Consider the following 23,314-nt stretch of genomic DNA (forward strand, 5'->3'; position numbering starts at 1 on the left):
ATGTGATCATCTGTGGGGAGTCTATGCTTTCCAAATGTCTGTTTTTACCAAGAAATTAAAAATGCATAACTACAAACTAGCAAACACTTACAAAGTTAGATAGCTTTTTGCATTAAGGGGCTATTGACTGTTAGCATGAAAAATATCACTGCAGCTTCTCCATCCAAGGAAATGGTAAGTGAATGCCAAAAACCTGTGCAGGCATGAGCTACAACGAGTGAAGCCCATATAAAAACTAAAATTTACCAACGTAAATGCTTGTTGGGTGAGAGTCTTGTCTAATTTCAGTAACCGGTGAACCAATAACAACCACAAACTAATGGTGAGCAAAACATTTGTCGTATTCACAAACAACGGTGACATAGGCAGAAAAAGAGAAAACACATGAGCGTAAAGAAGGTCAAATGGAACTAGTGAGTCTTGCATAACAATTTCTTTTCAGAGTTTATAAATTCAGAAAAAAATAAAAAACATTTAGAACTTGCAGAACAATATACATTTACCCATCATTTGTTTAAAGCCTTTTTTTATCTGTTCATTTCTCAGGCTGTATATGAAAGGGTTCAGCATGGGAGTGACAATGGTGTACATCACAGTTACTGCCTTATCTCTCTCAAGTGTGTAGCTGGAGGTAGGCCGAAATTCAGTGGATATAATGGTCCCGTAGTACAAGCTGACAACAATGAGGTGTGAAGAGCAGGTGCTGAAGGCTTTTCTCCTCCCCTCGCTTGAGCGGATACTCAATACGGTTGAGATGATACGGATGTATGAGATCACTATAGGGACAATGGAAACCAGGGCTAAGAATGTACCCACAGTGAAAATTAGGATCTCATTGACAGTGATGTCTGAGCAGGACAGCTTCAGTAGTGGTGGCACATCACAGAAGAAGCTCTGGATCACGTTGGATGCACAAAATGACAGTCTGACGACCATCGTACTGTACAGAAAAGAAACCAGGACACCGCCTATCCAGGAACCAGCCAACAACAGGGTGCAAACCTTCTTGTCCATTACTGTAAAATAATGCAAGGGCCTACAGATGGCAACATATCGGTCATAGGCCATTGCCCCAAGTAGCAGACTGTCAGTGGTCTCCACACCAACAAAGACATACAACTGTGCAATGCACCGTGAGTAGGAGATGGCCTTCCTCTGTGAGATGGTGCTGACCAGAAGCTGGGGCACTATGGTTGTAAGTACACAGATGTCCACTAGTGACAGGCCCCAGATGAAGTAATACATGGGGCTATGAAGCTTTGAGTCAGTAGCAATGGCTGCCATGATGGCACTGTTGCTTACTATCCCAACAATGTAGATTGTAAGGAAGAGGACAAAGAGTGCAGTCTGATGCTTTGGATTGTCTGATAGGCCCTGGAGAATGAAGTACATCACAATGGTTTGGTTCACGATGTCCATTCCTTTACTTTCAAAGATCTGCCGGTGTAAATTGAAATTGCATTTTATTGAAATGAGTAAATAACATTCAACATTGACAAGCTGTAAATATATGAAATATTTGTTATGTTCATAAATAAAGACGTTTCCGCTTGAATGTCTTGAAGATTTTATTCAAGTAAGCACGACACACTAACAGTCCTTCAAGACCACAAACAACTCCCAACTGACTACTGTTCAGTTCAAACCTGCAGAACCTTCAACTCATGGAACCCCACATCATAAGATGACACATATAAAATTCCTCTCCTAGCAACAAGTCATAACACATCTTTCCCCTTTAATATTTACAATGAAAGAATCAGCAACAAAAAAAAGAAATACAGTCATGAGGTGACATATATAACAATCCTCCCCTAGCAATAAGTCATAGCAATACCTCATAACTACCCAAAATTCCAAAGTTTTTTCACAATCAAGTTCTAAAAGTTATTTTGGAAGGCATAACAATCGAAAAGATGCAGTATTATTAGGGGAAATGTACCTTACAAATGTAGTAAAGCAACAATATCTAGGGGCATATTAGCAAGGAGTTAACAGAACCAGAATGTTCTGGTGGCATCAGGTCCTTTGCCTTATTTAAAAGGTCGAGTTATGCCACTGAATATGGCTTTACGCTGACTTGTAAATAATGCCCCTATTCAAGCTTTACTTAGCATGAAAGGGGTGTGTAATGGGTGTTGCAGTGGGAGTTCCACCGCATCACCCACTGCTCCATTTTTGCAAGGTGTGGGTCAGTGCTAAAAAAATCACCAGGGAATGCCTGGTCTTAAGCAGGTGATAGGAGGAGAAATATTTCATTTCTCCTTGTATTTTGCTCTTTCCATTTGCAGCACACATAGGAACAGCAAATCACATGTAAAGATTGTTTATGTGCAGGAAGGTGTCCCTTTCTGCACATAAACAATGACTCCTGCAGCACAGGCAACCTTGCAACATGGCACAACATGGCACAAAGGGGTCTGCGCTGGTGCTAGGCAGCTTCTTTAGTACCAGCGCTAGGGGAAACTAACGGATGTGCCATATTTTTGTAAATACAGCATATCCCTGCGTTTTGAAACTGACAGAATGCAGCAGTACCAATTTTGGCATAGCACCACACTCTGCCAGTTTCTAGTAAATATGCCCCTTAGACTACATAATTTTTTCGAAGACATTGAAATGTACAACATATGTTTATTGAGGGGATACAGCAATAGACAGGAATAACACAGCTGGGAGACAGCCATGACAACGCGGGTTTTACACCGCGCTGGCATTACGACGCTGCCATTACAACGCAAGTCGTTACAACGCTAGAGACTAAGGAATAGTAGATTTACTATTCCAACACCTTCCCTACTGTTGCGTAGGCTGGAGTTGGAATAGTAAATCATAATATTCCAAAAACCAGCACCTACAGCGCAAGTCGTTGTAACGACTTGCGTTGTAATGGATGCGTCGTAATGGCAGCGCGATGTAAAAGCCTGCGTTGTCATGACGTACATCCGCACAGCTTCTTCCTTGGAACCAGATGTATAAATGCACTGCTACCAAACCGGAACATTCAAAGCTGTGACACTGTAGAATTATGCCACTGGTCCACTTCTAATTAAAGGGCCAGGTAAATTGCAACTTTTTACATACTTACTAAACAGTTGATTCACTAAACAGAAATGGGGACATTACATTAAAAAGAAAAAAAGAAAACAAGAGAGTGAGAAAGAAGGAAAAGAAAAAACTCCTAAAGAAACAGAACTTCAAAAAATCACAATCCTATTAACGCAACCACATTTGTTCAATTTACCATTGTCACGTCCTAATAATCCTTGTGGATCAACGTACAGTTTACTCTATTTTCTTCATCAGAATTCCAGATGAGTGCTTCTTCCCATTAATCATTGAAAATGAGACACATATTATGTAGCAACCATGGGCTGGAGATAAATGCACAAAAAAACTAAAATTATGGTTTCAATTCCAACAGGAAGACACACTACAGGATAACATTGAGTGGTAATGCACTTAAAATAGTTACAGACTTTGTCTAGTTGGGTATCATGGTTACAAACTGTAAAGCGCAAGCCCTTAATAAACCATTGGGCTGCTGCAAAAATTAAGTTTTCTAGGCAAGCTTGTACTTATACTGTGTCGATGGCTTTAGAGAATTTGGAGCAGAGGCCCTCAGTGATACACTATATGGTGCAGAACTGTGGGGCCATTGCAAGCCAGAAAACGTATGCGAGTTCGGAACAATTTTATAGAATCTTTGTTGAGTTTGCCACAGAGTACCCCGCTCCTGCCACTGCAACTAGAGCAAGCCCAAAAACCAATAACTGATCATGCACATTAAGTCCTATCCTGTACTGGATAACACTTTGCACTATAAGAATGGGGCTATGCAATGTTATTGGTAGACCACAAATGACCAACATCTCTTGGCTAAACTATGTTAAATTTTCAGTAGCCGATCTGGAGCTAGTGGATTATTGCTTTAACACAGCATCAACTCTATCCAATGCTCATTGTATTGTGAAGAGGAGAATTAGGCACCTGGCCCTGGAACAACAAATTCATTTCCCTTCATTGGAAAGGCTAACCAGCACTTTTTTAGATATGAAAATGATCACAAATTTGAAGAATTTCTAGACTTTGTTAATACCCCCTTTGTAGAAAACTGTATGTGAAAGTCACACTGGTCATGCTTAACCAGGGTTTTTTGAGGGTAAATTGGTTGACGTTTGACTTTGGATCTGGTTTGTGCCCTATTTTTAACATCACTGATGAAATCTAAGTGCACTTATTAGTCCTCTATCCAGCATACAAGGAACCCAGAGCTCTGATCAAAAGTACATGGTCATTAGGTATAATTTCAATTGGTACTGATAACCTACCTGTAAGTTCCTAGTATATGGTAGGGCATGTAGGTCTTGTGTCCCAGTAGATTTAATGCTCTTAAGTGTGCACTGCTATGGTGCGGGCTGTCATTTTAAAAGCCAGCCCTACCCTGCTGGCTAGTTTTAAAATATAATTATATGCAAATTCGATTTTTGAATTAAAGGTACTTTTAAAGTCTCAAACTACCTTACTAATGTCTCCCTTAGGCCCCCCAGGGGTAGGGTGCTTTGTAACTAAAGTCAGGGACACTGTAAAAGATGGTATATATGCCCTGGTGAGGGAAAAACAGCCAATTTCGTTTTTCTCCATTGTAGCACAATGGCTTAATAGGCTAGCATGTTAATACTTTAGAAAGTATAACTATTGATAGGAATGGGCTAAAAATATAATTCAAGTTCTTAAAAGAATAGTTATGATAAACCCAACAACATGCCACTCCATCCTGGTCATCCTCAAACTTCGATTTTGTCCCTGTAAAGTGCAACCAGATGTCCAAAGTTGCAGCTTGTGTTTAATCTTTAAAAATGCATATCTCCTTTCCCCTACATTGGATTATTTTCATTTTGGTGTCATTTGAAAAATAAACATATTACCTTTTTCTATAAATTGATGTTGAATTTATATTGTGTGTTTTGTATTACTTATTTGATGTATTGGTATTTTTGAATGTTTCACATACCTGTCTCCTAAGTTAAGCCTGCCTGCTCATTGCCAGCTACCAAGGGCTGAGCAAGGGAATAATTTATTGAGACCTTGACTGGTGATTGTGGCCTTAGTAGTGGTGTTAAGTCCCTACTTATCCCTACTAATACTACACTTTCCAATAGTAAGGTATTTCCGAGAAGCATTTACAATGTGTAATTCAGATACCAGTTTTAGCGTGGTGTTTGCTGTGTCCAAAACTTGCATGTGGCCTGGTATACAAGAACAAACATTTTGAAAACCATTAATGATTAGCAACCCTTGCATCATTATTTGCACAACTCTGCTATAAAGATGTACAGAGATATATTTTTTTAATGTTATAATTGTATGGATTAGACAAATTTGAGTTGCACCTTTTTTGTCCATTATTATTGTTTTAAATATATTTACATGTATTATGAACGAAAATAACTTTTATGCGTCTATTGTTGATGGATTCTTATACATCTGAACTGACAAATAAATAAATTCTTTTACTCCTCACCACTAAATACCATTCATTCTGATCCGCTCACATCCCCTAAACATCTAGCATCGCTGCCTCTAAAACCTGTCATCACTCATAAACTCCACTCATTCCTAAACCCTAATCTGTACCTATCGCAGAACCCTAAAAGCTATTTCTACCCCTAAACTTCACCCATCCCTGGACCCTAAAAAGCTCTAACTACTCCAAAACTACACACAGTTCTGATCCTTCAACTTCACCCTATCTCTAAACCCTAAAATCCATTCCTACACAACAACTCCACCTATTTTTATACCCTAAAACCTCTTCCAATCCCTAATCCCTGAAGCCTTAAAACCCCCTCACCACCCCTAAACTCTACCTATCCATGAAGTCTTAAAACCCCGGGGCATATTTACAATGTCTGGTGCATCTCTGCAAATCAGCAGGGATGCGCTAGAGCAGATGCGTCACGCAATCCCCCCTTGCGCCACAACGGATGAGTCGCATTTACAATGCGGCGCACCATGGTGCAAGGAGGGGCAGATGCGTGAGGCATATTGTGGCGTAAGGGTGGCGCATTGCTGGGGGCGCCCATACTTAACATGGTGTGTCACTCCTTGCGCCTGCTTCAAGCAGGCGTAAGGACTCAGGCGTAACTGACTCAGTGAAATCTTGTAAATTTCACTGCGTCAGTTTTACAGGGCTTTCCTGCGAGGGAACGCCCACCCTGCAACAGAACGCCCACATGGAACCTGACGTAGGTTTCATGTGGTGCAGTGCTTTACAATGTGACGCATCTGTCTAGATGTGTCACGTTGTAAATAAGTCGCAACGTGCAGCATGATTTACACTGCCGCTGCGTCACAGAAGTGAAGCAACAGCAGCACAAATGTGTCGCAATGGGCTTGTAAATCTGCCCCCCCCTTATCTTATCTCAACTCACCTCTTTATCTACAACTTCCTGAGCTCTTAAACTCTTGCTGCCCATGGCCTCTGTTCATTTTTTACCAGGAAAACTCTCAATACCACTAAAATCCACCAATTCCTGAACTTCAATAGTCCTTCACTAACTCTTAACTCTACCCATCACTAAACCTTAAAAACTATCACCACCCCTAAACTCTACCCATTCCTGATCTCTAAAAACCCTCACCACCTCAAAGCTCCAACCATCCAGGAACACTGAAAAAACAACTATTTACTCTTAAACTCCACCAATCCCTGAACACAAGAACACCCCAGTATACCTAAACTACCCCCACATTTATTGTACTTTTGAAATTCTACTTAAAGCTATCTTTCCTTTAAAATGTTTCCTTTAATTTTAATATATTTGTATTTCCTTAAAATGGTCTTTCTTTAAAATTGGTTTTCCATGATTTGGCTTCTTCCATTGTGGGTTCTACACCCCTAAAATCCCAAAACCCGCATCTACATTACAACTTAAGAAACAACTTAATTATACAATTTTCATAATTAATTATCAATTAAATAATTAATGATAATAAAAATTAATTGTTAATTCATTATAATTAATTTACTACCCACCCTGTACCCCTACAAACCCTACAACCCGCTACAACACTAAAAATCACAATTAAATTCAATTACATTTAAAGACAATTTAAAATGTACAATATATGTTTCAAAACATTAATAACAATTATTCAAACTATAACATATACAATTATAAGATATATTAAATACATACAGATAATTAAAAACAATATTCATTAAAACAATATTTTTGTAAACGATATCAACATAAATATTTTTAACATCGATATTACTTGCCTTAAAAATCGATCATTTTTTTTACGATATTCCTGCATCACAAGATTTGTGTATCACAATATTTCTGTGCCTCGATATATATACCTCCAAATTTTGTCTGAATACCAGTCTACCATATGGGTGGAACATTTTGTATTACTACTTAACTACAATGGCAAAACGGCCAACTTGGACTGCTCAGAGGTGGAATGATGCATAAAGTGACCCTGACACAAATTCATAAAAATACAGAATGTACTATTGCATCCATAAAAACGTTCTAAAAGGCCCAGGTCCATATATCTGCATCTGTTGAAGCATTGGAACCTCCACGTGTAAGGACATTGACTGGAGCTGAGGAGATAATAGGTACTCATAGAGTGGTTCTCTGAACATTGCTGGTAGGAATAAATGTTTGGGGCTAGCATTCACATTTTCTTTAGGAAATTGGACTATTACTCAAGTAAAATTCACAATGATTTTCAGAGTGAGGCACCAAAGAAAATAAATAAGCTCAGTCCCCTGGTGGCTATAGCACAGAAAAGACAAGACTAACTTAGAGACCAGGTGTAAAATATTTGTGCAGATCCAAAACAGTTATAAAGTAAAATACACCTAAAGAACAATTCCAAACCAAATGAGAAAACTATAGAATATTTTAACAAATTATATGTCGCCAAATGCAAAAAATGCAGAAAGTGAAACTGGAGATTGTAAATAAAAATGGCCCCAAAAAGCATTAAGGGTCAACCGCAGTGGTATCTGGTTGTGCTTGACCAAAACTTAGGAACAAATTAAAATCAACCACGATGGAGCGCATCTCAGATACAAAAAACAGGTTCCACCCGGTCCGAAGTAGTGGCTTGGAACTGAGGACCTGATTTATCATTCTATTACATTGCACTTGCGTCAAGCATGATGTTGCGGTGCAATACAATACTTAAGTGAGATTTACCAAGCGACACAAAGCCACCTTGAGTGGCCCTGTGTTGCTTTGTAAATCTGGAGTAACGCAAGGCACTAAAAGCCACTGCCTTGCATTACTGTGCCCTGGGAAGGTGTTCCATGGGTGCAGCATTAGTATTTCAAGGCATCCACTCTTAAATTGTGGCACATTCTGCAGCACACTTAGAAAGAGAGGAAAGCCTCTAAGGATTATTTTTGTGCAGGAAGGTGTCCTTTCCTGCTTAAACACAATCATGCCTGCAACATAGGCATGCTTGCACCATGGCGCACATGTGCCTGCATTGGTGCTAGGCAACAGATTGAACGCCAGCGCAGGCAGAGAGCAGGAATTGCACCATATGATGATAAATATGGCACATTCTCACCCTCTCCCCTTCACTCAGTGCAGCACAGCACAGCAAGTTGTCTTTCTGCTTACATTGAATGCAATAATAATAAATCTGGGCTGTAGTCTCTGAAATGGAAATAAAAACTCTTCAGTATGACAAGACAGCAGACTGAGACTCATTGGACCCTGACCTCTGGAGGTCTATGGACCCTTAAAACTGTCTAAGCCACAGGTTTGCAGGGTTGATAGTAACCACACAAGGGTCTAGGACCTTAGGGGCCGCACTTGATGATCAAGACTCACTCTTGCAGATGCTGTTAGCAGGGTCTAGGACAGATCCAGTTGGACCTGGTCAACTGGGTAGTTGCAGGAAAAGGCCTTATGTAGCTTGAACAAGAGGTCATACAGTTGATTGTTGGAGTCACTTCTTGCTCCTGGGTGCAATACAGAACAGGTCCAATCCTTCATAGCTCTTCACAGTTCACAGACATCAAAGTCAGTCCTCTTCTGTTTTTTCCACAAGTCCAGTAGTCTTCTAAGGAGGGTACTGTGGGTGCCAAACTTATGTCTGGTACAAGACTATGCATGGGGTTGACTCCGGGCCCCTCCCTACCCAGTAGAGTAAAGTACCCAGATCTTTGCAATATTTCCTATGTGCACTACAGTGCCCCACTCTGTTTAAATTCAAATTCTCCCATTGACCACAGCCCGGTAGCCCACCCCAAAGGTGTGGCCAGGAAAATTATCATTGTCTCCTCTGTGATCACTTCAGACCAGTTCTGGGGGCAGCTACCTCCCCACTATGATGACATATGACTTCTGCCCAAAGGAGAGGCCCCTTTGAAGTTAATTAAGTACTTGGGCACTGCCCCAATGGGCATGCTGCCAGAGGAACAAAACACCTTGCCATACCCAAGCCTTTGCCTCCTGCTCTGGGAACAGTTTCACATCTCAGTCCAGCTTAAGCACTCAGAGGGCTGCAGCTGAGCTGGAGGCTAATGCAACTAGCCCTCAGAGGTTCAAGGCAGGAAAAAGTTGATTTTCTAAAATATGTATCTATTATATTTATCAAAAATCCAACCTCATCAGTGAATTGGTCTTTTGATAAATATTGCATAAAGTCTTCAAATTAAATTTGTAGCATGTTCCCTAGCTGGAGATAACATTATCAAATGTAATATTGCATCACAGTGTTTTCCTATAGAACAGCCAGCTTTGCTATAATACAAATAGCTATTGGGCCTTTTTCAATGTAGGGACACTTTTAAAATTACATTTCTGCATGTTCTACTTCTAATTATAATGCACCCTTTGTTGTGGGCAGTAAAGCCTATCTAGGATTGGCAGAAACATGTTTAAAAGGAAGGTTAAGACCTGTCATTAGGGTTTATTAATAAAACTATCACTGTAGTGCAGGTCCCCGTAGGTGCTCCAGTCCACTAGATTTTTAATTATAGGCCATGGGTACACTTTGTATCATGTACTAGTGACTTACAGGTAAATTACATTTTCCAGTTAGGAATATACTAATTTCATCACATTGAAAGGAGGAGCAAAGGCACTTTACCACTGGTTAGCAGCCAACAAAACAGTCGAGGGATACATTTGGGGGAACACCATGCATAAGATCAGCTTTCCTTCATGTTAGACATCTCACCCTTGTTGTGGTCTTCCCAAACTTTGTGCCTTCCACTCTAATGTTTACTGAATTTAGTGTTTGGTGGCACTAAGGCTCTGTGCATGTGCCCACTGCTAACCAGTGTTAAAGTGATTGACTCTCATTTCAGCATGGTAAATTTGGCTTACACCCAATTGTGAGATTACGTTTACTGATAAGTCCCTAGTAAAGTAGTACTAAATATAACCAGGCCTGTAATTTAAATGCTACTATTGGGCCTGCAACACGTATTCTGCCAACCACCTAAGTAACTTTTTCAAACATGCCTCTGGCCTGCTACTGCAGCCTGTGTGCAGTTTTAAACAGAAATTCGATCAGGCAGAATAAACCCTTTACCAGGCCTAACCCTCTCTTTTTAATGCATATAAATCACCCTTAACAAAAGCCCTAAATAGCCCATAGGGTAGAGTGCTTTGTATATAAAAGGTAGAACATGTGCTTCAAGGTTTACATGTCCTGGTTGTTAACCGCATGCGTGCGGCGGCTTTTCCCGCTGTATGCGGCATTTTTTAAATTACCGCGTCATCAGCACACGGCAGGTAACGCTGATGACGAGCTGAGCTCGTCATCAGCATGGAAGGGGTTAAAGACTCCCAAATTTGGGTTACCCTATTACATTTAATGAGTGCTAAGTTTTGATTTGGAACAGATAGAAATGACATTTTTGGGTTCAAAAGGATTGTAATTTTATATTCTCTCCAATGGTAAAGTCTCAAGTCACAATTCAGAAAATACCAGTTTTAGAAAGGTGGCATTTTCTTGGCCTAACCATTTTGTGCCTGCAACCTGTGTCATCGGTAGCATGACTGTGAATTGGTAGCTGGCCTTTGTGTATTCCTCTCAGACAGTCAGACAATGCAGAGCTGGGTGTTGCCAAGATGGGTCATCCTGCAGGGATGTGTGGGGGGAGCTGTTCCCTGCCCCATTTACATTTCAAAGGAATGCCTGCAGCACCCTCAAAAAGGAACTTGGTCCCACCCTAGACCACTTGGAGCCTGGGGAGGGAAAGGAAGGACATTTCCAGAACTAGATGCAGGCTAGCTTAGAAGTTTCTCCCATTTCAAAGGTTAGGATCAGGTATACATTTTGGACTCTCAGACCAACACTTTAGTACATGCCTGGACCTGCAGAGGACACCAGAAGGACTAACTTGTACTCCAGAAGACTGCCCTACTGCTGAAGGCCTGCTTTGTTCTTCAGATTACTGCCCTGCTGCTTGAGGCTTGCCATGCTGCTTGAACCCAGGACTACCAGAGTGACACCAAGGGCAAGTTTTCTGGCCTGCTGTGTGAGCCACAGGGACACAAAAAGCTCAAGAGACATTGACCCTGAACATGGCTTCTTCTGGAGTGAGTCCTTGCCCCCTACGTGATGCCCATCCAGTCCTGAAAACTTGGTTGTAGTGTGAAAGCTGCTGTTCCTGACTAACCCTAAAAAGGAAGACTAAGACATTTTTTTACAAAAAAGTGGCATGAGAACCAACAGAAGATAAAGACGTACCTGCTAGCTGATCCTCCGAAGGTGCGGCCTGTCTTTGAGGTAGGCCCTGCTACGTTCTTCTCTGTAGCATCCTACCCGGCATCATGTAGCCCTCCTCAGAGACAATCTGTGGCTTGGTCCTGCTCGGGATTTTCAACTTTTAAAACAGAGACAAAGTCCAAATATCTAAGTCTTCACCGTGACTTCATCCAGTGGCTGTCGTACACTGTCGGCTGCCTGACCATTATCTTCTCAGGAACTTTTCTTTGAAACTTCTTTTAAGTCCAAAGGTAAATCAAGAATGAGCCAAGACTGGGCCTAATTCACCTCATGTATCTGAACCGGTCTCCATCACAGTCGGTCATAAATTGCAACTTTACCCTGGTCTCACGCAACTAGATGCCCACATTTATCATTCTGATCGTTTATGTGCTAGTTTTCACTGAAAGCTTTAATATGTATTACAGCAGTTCTACTGATTGGATTCACTTAATATTGGTATCATTTTGTTTATTTAATTGTACTCTCTTTTTCTAAATCGGTGTGGCTCTTATCCAAGCTACCAGAGGGTTTAGCACTGGTTTATTTAGTGACTTTTGTGGTTCACCCTGGGAAAGACTGTGGTTGTTGCCTGAGAAGGGGTTGTACCCCCCTCAACTAAAACCCATTTTGCCAATTGTTGACTGTATCTTTGCTTTTTCCCCTGCACTGGCCTCTACTGCCTTGTGGCTAAGCTTGTACTACACAAACACCACACGCATTCATGCACACATAAATGCATCTGTTTTGGACATCTATCGAGTATAAATTTTAGACATCAGAACCTCTTACTGCAGAGCTTAGTTTTCCATGGCATGGTACCTAAGTCAGTTTGCAAGGCCAGAAGGTTTCTGTTTAGGGTTTGGAAGGCCCCTGCTAAAAAGACCATTGTCTTTGCTTTCTGTCAAGGTCAATGTAACTCAACACTGGTGTTGTGTTTGCAACTGGTCTTGCTAGAGTGATGTGGTTTCAGATTCAACATAAACTAACACTGATTACACTTTGTATTTTTCGACATTCATGGTGGAGGCAGCAAGGAAGCGGGGATTAGGGATCTATGGACTGTTTCTTACTTAAGATTTTATTGAAGCTGGCTTATCTGCAGATACTAACCACTTTGGGCTCCTAGGGAGAACAATAGGAGCAACTATGTAAGGACACTTAGGCAGAAACTCTGGTATAATAACACTACCTTTTCTTCATTTGATCCCTCATCCATAAACAAACTGACCTGTGACAAACTCTAGGAGTTCATGAGTGCAAATTCAAGAAGGCTACTCTCACACGAGATTGGGAACATAAGAAGGCAAGCAGCGCATTAAGGTACCTTACAATATAATGCAAATGGTTGCACCGAGTTGGTAAACCAAGCATACAACATGCATGCTCAATTACCTTAGGAGAGGAAGAACTTACAACTTTTGAGGATTCTTCTCTTTATAATCTCAACATATGTGTTTGTTTGATGTGTCCAAATTTGCACTATAATTTTCTGTATGCTTAATATCATTTTTGTATGTCTCTTTTGAATAAAGTCTATGTTTGCTGCTTGTTTCTGAGTCATAAACACTGAATTTTATCCATGGATCAGTACTGAAGTGTGATTTATTTTGCATAGTGTCCAAGTATAAAGCTAGAAATTATGCCATTAGTCTTATCATTGTTGTCTTCTTTCTTTCTGTAAGTTGTGGCACAAGCGCTTATGAGACAGCACAGCAGCCTCTATGGCATAGGAAGGACAGCACCAAATGAACTACATTGATGTCTACAGTCTGCAAAGCAAAGTAAGGCCTTTCAATATGGTTCTGGCTGAATTCATAATATGTGCTCATAGTGATTCTGTCACTTGCAAAACTTGAAGTCATTTTAAAAGCAAAAGAACTGAAATCCATTCAATCATGCACCTCATGTTACATTATTCCTAGTTACAAGCCCCACAAAAGTAGGTGGCCCTCAGGGTTTACTTGCTGTGCAATGCCCACAAATTGTCTTCACATGCAATTATAAAGAACAGGTCATGCAATTCCACAAGGTGCTTTGGATCACATGCTAACTCAGAGGGCCAGAAAGATGTGCCCATAAGACGAAGACTAGTACCTTAACATCCAACCCATTCCCAATTAGTTCTGGTCAGATCACTTGGATAGAGCTTGTGGGACAGCCAGGCTTGATCCCACAATGGAATATGTCTTTCCCCTGGATTTCATGTCAGTGTATCACGTTTTTCTCATCAACATTCACAAATATCTACTACCACTATTTCATTGAATTATGTAGACAGAGTTAGATGGAGAACTGCTATTCTTAACTCCGCACCACATATTTTCCATATGAAGACAACGGGGTGGAGAATTCCTATTGCACAACCCAGAGGACATAATTGTTGAGGTCATTGATAACAAGCCTTCATATTCATTTTGTCCACTGTCAGTCCATACAGGCCCTGTATGATTGCAGGAAAGATGAACGTCTGCTACTAAGGTAAAATATGTATTTGCGTGTATGAGACTTTCCAATCTATATATGTGAATCATTATTCAAAAGCAGTTACTATTAGGGTGGGCTTTACAATACAGAATATGGTACAAGTGATGGCAGATCCCCCCAAAAACTTGTGCTTCTGTTTGCAATTGATTTTTTTTTTTTTTAACTCCTACAATTTTCCTTGATCGTAGGCAAACGCATGCAGATGAATGGAAGCAGCAAGAATGGAAGCAAGACAGGTGGCAAGTTTTTTCAACATAAAATTTACCCCTCAAATATTTGCATCCTGACAAACAAGAACTGCACAGCTAAAAGGCCTCGGGTTTTAATTATTGATCTATTGGCTTTTCCATTGCTTGTTGATACCAACATGTGAACACATACATGAAGACACAGGCACATACATGTCAGGCACTTTGCCAAGAAATAAACCCACCTGAAGATGCCAGCCATGAATCATGACACATGCCTAATGACACATGCAGCTATTTGAAATGTACTGTTCTAGCATGTCAGAGGGACATGTTACAATGTTGAATATTAAATAAGAAAAAATAGAAATATAGATTGTGCACAGAAATTAAAAACATAATTGAGAAGATGGCAGTGCTGGTCAATTGAAAAAAAAATAAAGAAAAGAATTAGACCCTGATCAGTGGGACAGTAAGTAGGGTGAAAGACGCATGGGGGCCAGGAGGGTTGTGAAAAAAGAGCATGTGGGCAGTGGGTGTTATAAAGAGGAAAAGGGAAGAGTGCAAGGAGACACATGTACTCTCATGTAATGCCCAAAATCAAATACAAATAATTTTTCATATATGGAGTCAATATAACACATTCCCTCAAATACTGAGATCGAAGTCCTCCATAGTGAGACAAACACAAGAATAAGGAGGAGAGCCATCACAGCAGGAGCAGGCAACTGAAATAGACAACAAAAGTATCAAATCATGAGCAAGTAGCTGAAGCAAAGCCCACATTATGTATATGTAATGTGTTCTAAACAGCTTAGACCTAAAAACGGATGAGGTTGCAGTTTCGCTAAACTTCAAGTAACTGTTCAGAACAATTTTAGACACCATTTCTCTAAGACATAATTTATTGCAACATGTTTTATGGATGTCAATATTGTATTAAACTAATAATAATGAATACTCAGCAAAAAAGCATAATAGGCAACTTAGTAAAAAATTAATTAGGGACCTCAATCTTAAAGAAAGTCATAAAATTGCACATGGTGGTTGTTGATCTTGGAAGAGTGCAGATAGTCAGCAATACAGAAGATGTACAAAAGTTGTTCTGGAGACTGACACAGTTGTGGGTTTCCTGGTGAGTGTTACATGGGCTCCAAACCCCCTCTCCATCACTCTGTGGGGCATTCAATCCTGAGCTCAACAATGCAACATCAGGCTCACAAATGGTCCACTGCTGACTAATAGTGAGGTAGCTTAGCGTTAGAATCATGCAAAATGCGATACCAACATAAAACTTTGCACAGCGCTTAATAATATGGTAAAAAAAATGAGTGATGATATTGAGCCCAAAGGTTGTATGGCTACGTTGCCCTTATAATGTCATAAAAGAAAATGGCTGCTGCTATTATTTGAATACCAATTAAGAATCTAATGTTAGGCATCCATCACATCATTTCACACTCTTTTCTGGTCAGGAATGAGAAAAGTGGGACAATATATGTATTTTAGTTGACCCCTAATGAAGTGTGAGACATTTTTAATGGATCCAGTAGGTAAATACCTTATGATGTAAATAAAGAAAAATATTTTCCACACCCTAGTAAACTAACAAATTATCTATTTGTTGCAGGTTTCTGAAATTGTGAAAAGATAATCCGCTGTCAATGAGTAAAAATGTCTCCCAAAAGAAGATGTGAATTCATAAATATTAATGAAGGGTTTATATCTAGTAGACAAAACGTTGGAACTGAGATTGATTGTGATCTGTGTGTATTGTGTCAACAAGATTTACCAAAAGTTTTAGTGTGCTAATAGTAAATGCTCTGATAAAGGAATTGGGTAAACATGTTTCCTTGACAATCTGCTAGCTTTCGACTACATAAAAGGACATCAATCAACAAGACAACATTCTTAAAAAAATCATGATGTAGCTAAACAACTGTTAAATGAAAACTGTGGAAAAATCCATAAAACATACAGAACCAAATTCGACAAACACACAGTTATCAAAAAAAGCTAAACTAGTTCAAGACAGTGTGCAAGAGAGCGTTTCAAGGTGTACGCGTCCTTCATTTATAGTTGGTGAATTGAAAACATTTGTGTTTCTTCTGGGACGAAGAGTCAGGGACAGAGCTTATAAATGTAGGTACTTTTGAGTTGAGTAATCGAGTTCAAGATGCTACAGTTGCATTAAAGAACTCAAAAGTACTCACCATCTTAAGTGGTGGTTATATGGTTGCGACCGAAGTAAGGTACCACAAAAAGTGTCTTGTTCGTTTTTATAACCAGATTTGGAAAATACAAAACAAAGAAAAAAGCAAAGACAACAAGTTGCCATTAATCTGTGGCGTTGTATTAGGTGAAATTGTAAACTATCTTGAAGATACACTTCAAAATTCTGAAGTATTGCCAGGATTTACTTTATCTAACATCAAATCACTCTTAGTTTATTGTATGACAAAATTCGGTGAAAAATGCACACAAATATATACAGCACACTATTGAAAGAAAAGATTTTTGCATTCAATCCAGAACTTACAGCTGAACCAAAAGGTAGGGCTATTCTTCTAATAAGCAAAAAAGATATAGGACTAAATGTTTTCAGTATCTGGAAACAAAATGCTCTTCAAGATGGCGTCTGCTTCCCTATACAGTGGCTATTATTCGAAAAGAAATGTTCAACTTAAAGTAGATGGATTTAGTGGACAGTTTGAGGAACATTGCCATGAAAAGTTAATTGGGACTGCTAGGCAAAATCTAATATGAATGATTATGGAAGGTTGTAACATTTCAAATGCCAGGACAGCAAATTATTAAAGAAGTGCAGCTTTGTCAGTCTCACAGCTTGTTCGGTATTGTTAGAACCGGCTGTCTCTAGTTGGCAGAGGTATACACTTCTGACAAATAGGGACACACCTTTTCTAGTCAGGGCAAGGGGATCACACACTTAGATAACCCCTGCTCACCCCCATGGTAGCTTGGCAAAGTAGACAGGCTTATCTCAGAGGCAGTGCGTTAAGCATTTATGACCACATACAGTAATAAAGTGAATACACTAAAAATGGACACGACACAGTAGTATTATAAAAATAAGGCTGTTTATATAAGACTTAGCACAAGACCAAATAACGACAAATATATGCCACAATCTTAATAAACACTCTTGGAAGGAAAAATAATAGTTCAAGTGTAGTTTCTTCTTAGCACAAAGTCATTAGTAACAAAAGCGACTCTTCTTCTTTAAATCACAGTTCTTGGCAACAATGTAACCCCCACAGGAGTCACACGACGTCGAGGCAAAGTTAATCCAAAGGTTCGGCGTCAACCGCGAGGAGCGCTACGTCGAGCCCGGAGTCAAAACAGACCCCCACAACACAGTACCTTGAAAAGTGAAGCACACGATGATCAGCGGAGTCGAGATGTCCGGCGTCGAGTCTTCGGCGTCGATCGGGCCTCGGAGTTGGGGCGATCTGCAGTGGCGTCGACGGATGTCAGGCAGGAGCAGCGCTCACGGGTCGAAGCGGGATACGGCGTCGTCGTCGATGTCGTCGGTTGCAAGAGTGAGCAGCGCTCACGGCATCGAGAGGGCTCGGTGTCGAGGCGGTCGGTAGCGGCTTCGCTACTGGCGTCGATCGGGCCCGGCGGCCGGCGTCGAAGGTGCGGGACACTGGAGCTGCACTCACGATGTCGAGCTGGATTCGGCGGCGTCCGTCGGCGTCGGGATTGCTGGATTCTTAAGAGGTGCTGGACTTTCAGGTTCCAGCAACAGGCACTTTTAGCAAATGATGAAGTCCTTTAACCCTGCGACTTCAACAGTAGGCTGGCACTCTTCCAACCCTTGGAGATTTCCTTGGCAAAGCTTGAGAGTACACACTCAGTTTCTCTCTCCTGGTTCCTTGGCAAAAATGAAGAAGTAACTGCAGGATTCCACCAACAAACAGCACACTGGCAGAAGGGGTAGGCAAGTCCTTGGATCAGCAGGCTTCTTGTCCTTGGTTCAGGTTTCCTTGTCAGAAGTGATCTAAATCCTTGGTTCAGGGGTCCTTCTCTTATACCCCTTTTCTGCTTTGATCCCTTTGTCCATGCAGGGGAATTCCCCTCATCCTGGGTTTGTTGTGGGTGTTGCCAGGCCGAGGCACCTGGCCTATTCACTGTGCAGGGCAGGGTCCTCAGACGCCCAGCAGGAGGTGGAGCCAGCATTGTCAGTGGCAGGGGAAGGTCTATCAGTCGCCCGGCAGGAGGTGGAGCCAGGATTGTCCCTGACAGGCACAGAGCCATCAGTCACCTGGCAGGAGGTGGAGCCAGCATTGTGTCAGGCAGGGCAGGCTATCAGGAGCTTCTCTTCCCCTACTCTCAATGCAAATGCCTCACTAACCCCACACTGACTCATTTAGACCTCTGGAGCCACCCAGCTCCTGTCACACACACCAGAACCAGCAGAGACCGGTAGACAGTTGGACAAGAAAATAGCTACTTTCTAAAAGTGCTATTTTCAAATACAGAGTCCAAAAACCATCCACCCAAACGGATGCGTTATTAAACTCTGAGTTCAGTGATACCATATTCGATATTGTACCATGATTCCCGAGCCCGCTAGGATTATACCGCTTAATAATCCTGGCAGCCCATTCTAACATATGGATAGCAGGTAACCTTACAATAGTGAAAATCAAAGATGGCTGTAATTCACTATTAGGACATGCCACACACATCAGGGCTTGTCCTACCTTATGCTTACAATGCACCCTGCCCTTGGGCCTACCATAGGGGTGACTAACATGAAGTTAAGGGAAGGTTTAGGGACTGGCAAGTATGTGTACTTGCGCAGCCTGCGTGACAGTACCAGACTGCACGTAGGTCTAGCAGTGGCAGACCTTTAGACATATTTTACCAGCCTGCTTCTGTGGGTGGCACAACACATGCTGCAAGCCCACTAGCAGCAATTGTATTTACAAGCCCTGGCACTCCTGGTGCACTATACTAGGGACTGACAGTAAACAAAATAAGCCAAACATGGAATCCAATCAATATCATTTTCACATAGGGAGCACTTGCACTGTGGCACTGATCAGCAGTGGCACAGTGCCCAAAGCAATATTCAAGCAAAAACATCGTAAACAGAGGAGGCAAACAGAAAAAACTGGAGGAGAGACTCATGCCAATGATGCCAGGTCTAACAGGTATCATACCAGTAAGTGTAAGAAGGCAAATCCTAAAGGAAACATCATCCACAAAAAGATAATGAAACTCCACAACCTCTTCATATTGGATTAATGGTGCCTACTAAACTCACAAATGGGAATTAGTTGACAAACTGCACAAATTGGATGTATGAGTGGCATATGGTCATGTTCAAGAAGTGTCAGCAACAACAACTAACAAACAATGTAAGCAATTCTGAAATGACAAAGTTGTGTGTCCACAGGCCTTCGAATCTCCACCTTCACTTTTGCTGCAATAGACAATATTTATCACACTCCCTTGTCATCTTCATCCACAGAACAGCCATATCTCTCATACAGAGAAAATCAGATGCACAGGGTGTACCATCCTTCTTAAAAATGAAAAGAAATTAGTGGACTAAGAACTGTATATCATCCCTACCAGAGTGGTAGGGATTTGCAGTTACCATGTACAATGACAAAAAACACCCAAATGTACTTCTAAGTAACATAAATGCCTTCCAGCCTCCTTCTATTCATAATGAACCTATGTCAGACAAATGGCTGCAGATGATTCAAACTCTTGCTCTCCATAATCTAACCAATATAAGCCACACCAGTTGGGCTGCTTTCCACTTCAACAGAAGTGGTTCTCTCACAAAAAGCCATAGAGTATTGCTACCTCTATTAAATGAGTCAATAAATTATCCTTCTATGGTACGTCAATGCGTTGATACACTAAAGTGTACACTGGCCATGATTAATCCCAATCAGACTCCTGTGGTTACATGTGATCAACCAGTCTATGCAACAGCTAAACAATTACAGTGGTTACTTCTAAAATTATAAGAGGAAGATAAAATGGTAGTCATGATTGGAGCATTACACACGGAAATGTCATTCCTTGCAGGTTTAGGTGATAGGCTTGATAATAGTGGCTGGGCCGACATTTTAGTTGAATCAAATGTTAGCAGTGAGGGTAAAGGTAGACAATGTCTAGAAGGGTCTCATGTAAAACGATCCCGCTACATACGCAAAGTTAGTGTTGCACCACTGTATATACTTTTGAAGAAGGCTGAGGATGTATCTAGTGATGGGTAAATATCCATGAAAGAATGGATTACACAAAGAGTTGCAGAGTCTGTTCAATTCAAAGAGGGTATATTACACTTCAACTCGAAATACTGCTATCCCAATTTCTTGATTACATTTGATAAGCACATTTTAGAAGGTTATTGTAACCCTGCAAGTTATCTGTCCTTGGATGTTTGCTATGGACCACACCCACTATGCCAGGTTGATGCCAGTGTTCACTGAAATGCTTGTCAAACTGTAAACAAGAATTTCAGATGTTTATGAAGAATTTTCAGACTGTTATTTTGTTGCTGGTAAAAGTGGTAGATATTATTCCTGCATATTTCACGATCAGGTGCATGAGCAGTTTAACAAGGACATAAAATCAGACAGCGGGTATCTGGTATTCTTGATAATCCTAGTGCATTGATGAAACGGATGGAGACTGGACCTCTAGTTGCCAATTTACTGGGACAATTTGATGAAGAAATGGGAATAGGTGAAAATGAAATTAAACTGTGTTCACCATGAAGACACTCAATTTGTAAATGATGTTAAGGAATTTACACAAGTGTTTTCGCATGATAACAGAAGTCCTTATGCCTTTGGTATTGGAAAAAAATCTTATGGATATTGCATCCAACTTAATCATGAGTGATAATGCAACTAAATGTGTTTGCATTGCTGACGACGTGGGGAGAACTCAATAGGGAATTTTTGTTCTAGAATGCCTGATATGCTGCGAAAATCAGTTTTTTGAACCTGTTCCTAGAAACAAGCTAAGTTTATTTCATACGGTAGTCCCAAAGGGGAGAGGATGTGGCCTTACAGCTACAGCGGTCGAACTCAAAGCTGGGAAACCAGGTTCAAGTCTCTGCAGGGGCACTCAACATCCTGTGAATATGGGCAAATCACTTAATTTCCCGTGCCTAACAAAAAATGAATGTTTTCTTCTGTAATGCAACTGGTGCACATATAAAGCGCTTTGAAGCCTTCGGGTCAAGTTTGCACTATATAAAAACTCCCACAAAAAAATTAATCAGTGAGCCACAAAGTATCAATCTTTAAAGGCGACTGCTCACTTTTCACAAGACTGTGCTTGCCAAGATACAGAAAGAGATTTAAAGGAATTATTTTCCCATGAGAATCTTGATTATTCCCCATTACTTTCTGAGGGAGGCTTTCTAAGAAAAGTGACAAAGTCTGACATCATCTATTGTTTGGGAAAGCTTCATGGTTCTGTAGATAACATGGATAACATTCCAGACACTGCAAGTGGTGTTATTATGGATGGATCTGCAACAATCCATTTATTAAAACCCGACAACATATGCAATTTTCAATACTACAGCACCCATATATTTCAGCCGTAGTAAGGAACACACTTAACAAATTGAAAAGGAGTAGACATCATTTTTGACAGTTAAATAGAGGGGTCTCTGAAAAAGGAAGAAAGAAATAGGCTAGCTTGTGGTCCAAGCTATTGTGTAAAAGGTTCAATAAATATACCAGAAAGCTATACAACTTTTCTACAAAAGATAACAAAAATAATTTGTTCCAATATTTGGCTTCTAACTTTTTGAGTCTTGAGATACCAGAGGGTAAAATTGTAGCATTGACAAAGGATGATAACGTGGTAAATATTCCCAAAAATCTGAATGTATCTGAACTCAGACCATGTTGTCGAGAAGATGCTGATACCAGAATACCAATACATGCAAAGCATTCTAGAAAAGTATAAAACTATAAGTACTGTTGATTCCGATGTAGCAATTATTACTTTCAAATTTGGGGATTGATTTTGGTATTGGGAAAGAACGAAGGCTAGAGCCTATCCATGAGTATGCTAATGAACTGGCAAAGTGTTTGTGATGGTATTTTATTTTTCCATGCATTAACAGGTTGCAACATTGTATCTGTATTTGCAGGTCATGGCAAGAAAACAGATTGGGAAACGTCGCAACATTTTCAGGCTGTCACTGAAAAATGTATTGAGCTCTCTCATTGCCTACCAGATTTTTCAAATAACCGTTTGTCAGTTTCAGCGATTTGTAATTATATTATACAATAAGAACATTAAAACAGATTCTGTTAACAAGTGTTGAAGAATGATGGTCACCAAACTAAACCGATCTCTAGAAAATGTGCCACCAAGTAAGGCTGCTCTTTTACAGCACACAAGAGAGCTATTTTCCAAGTGGGTTATGTGTGGTCTCAGCAGTGGAATGTGTATCCTGATAGACCTGATCCAGCTCAGTGGGGATGGCAGAGGGAAGATTTTGGATATTAACCTCTTTTAAATTTAAACAATTGTCTCTTCCATGTACTAGTCTTTGTGTGTGTGATGGACAATGCAATCAGGAGGACATGTTTCAGATGACTGACGAAATTGAAACCTGTTAAAAAAAACTGCTGACTAAAATAACAATAAATAATAATAACAATATCATTTGTATCTTCATTCTTTGTCAATGATATTTTTTTTAATGTTTAAATGGATCAAAATCAGTTTCCATATTATAACAAAAAATATAGCAAAAAGATGCAAGACGTCATTTAAAATTTTGTAAAAGACGTTTGGTACACCCTGTATATGGGGCCCAAGTGCCTCTAAAATAGTAGCAACACAAACTAGACATTTTTGATGAA

At 40.4% G+C, this 23,314-nt stretch overlaps 1 protein-coding gene across 1 annotated transcript; it reads right to left on the minus strand.

Annotated features, from left to right (window-relative positions):
* Window positions 1-474: 474 nt before the first annotated feature.
* Window positions 475-1,419, minus strand: LOC144783836 (olfactory receptor 5AR1-like). Its single transcript, XM_078662589.1, has one exon. The coding sequence runs from the start codon at window positions 1,417-1,419 to the stop codon at window positions 475-477; it is 945 nt and encodes a 314-aa protein (XP_078518715.1).
* Between the last annotated feature and the right edge of the window lie 21,895 nt (window positions 1,420-23,314).

The sequence above is a fragment of the Lissotriton helveticus genome, chromosome 10, assembly GCF_964261635.1.
Source record: "Lissotriton helveticus chromosome 10, aLisHel1.1, whole genome shotgun sequence".
NCBI lineage: Eukaryota > Metazoa > Chordata > Amphibia > Caudata > Salamandridae > Lissotriton > Lissotriton helveticus.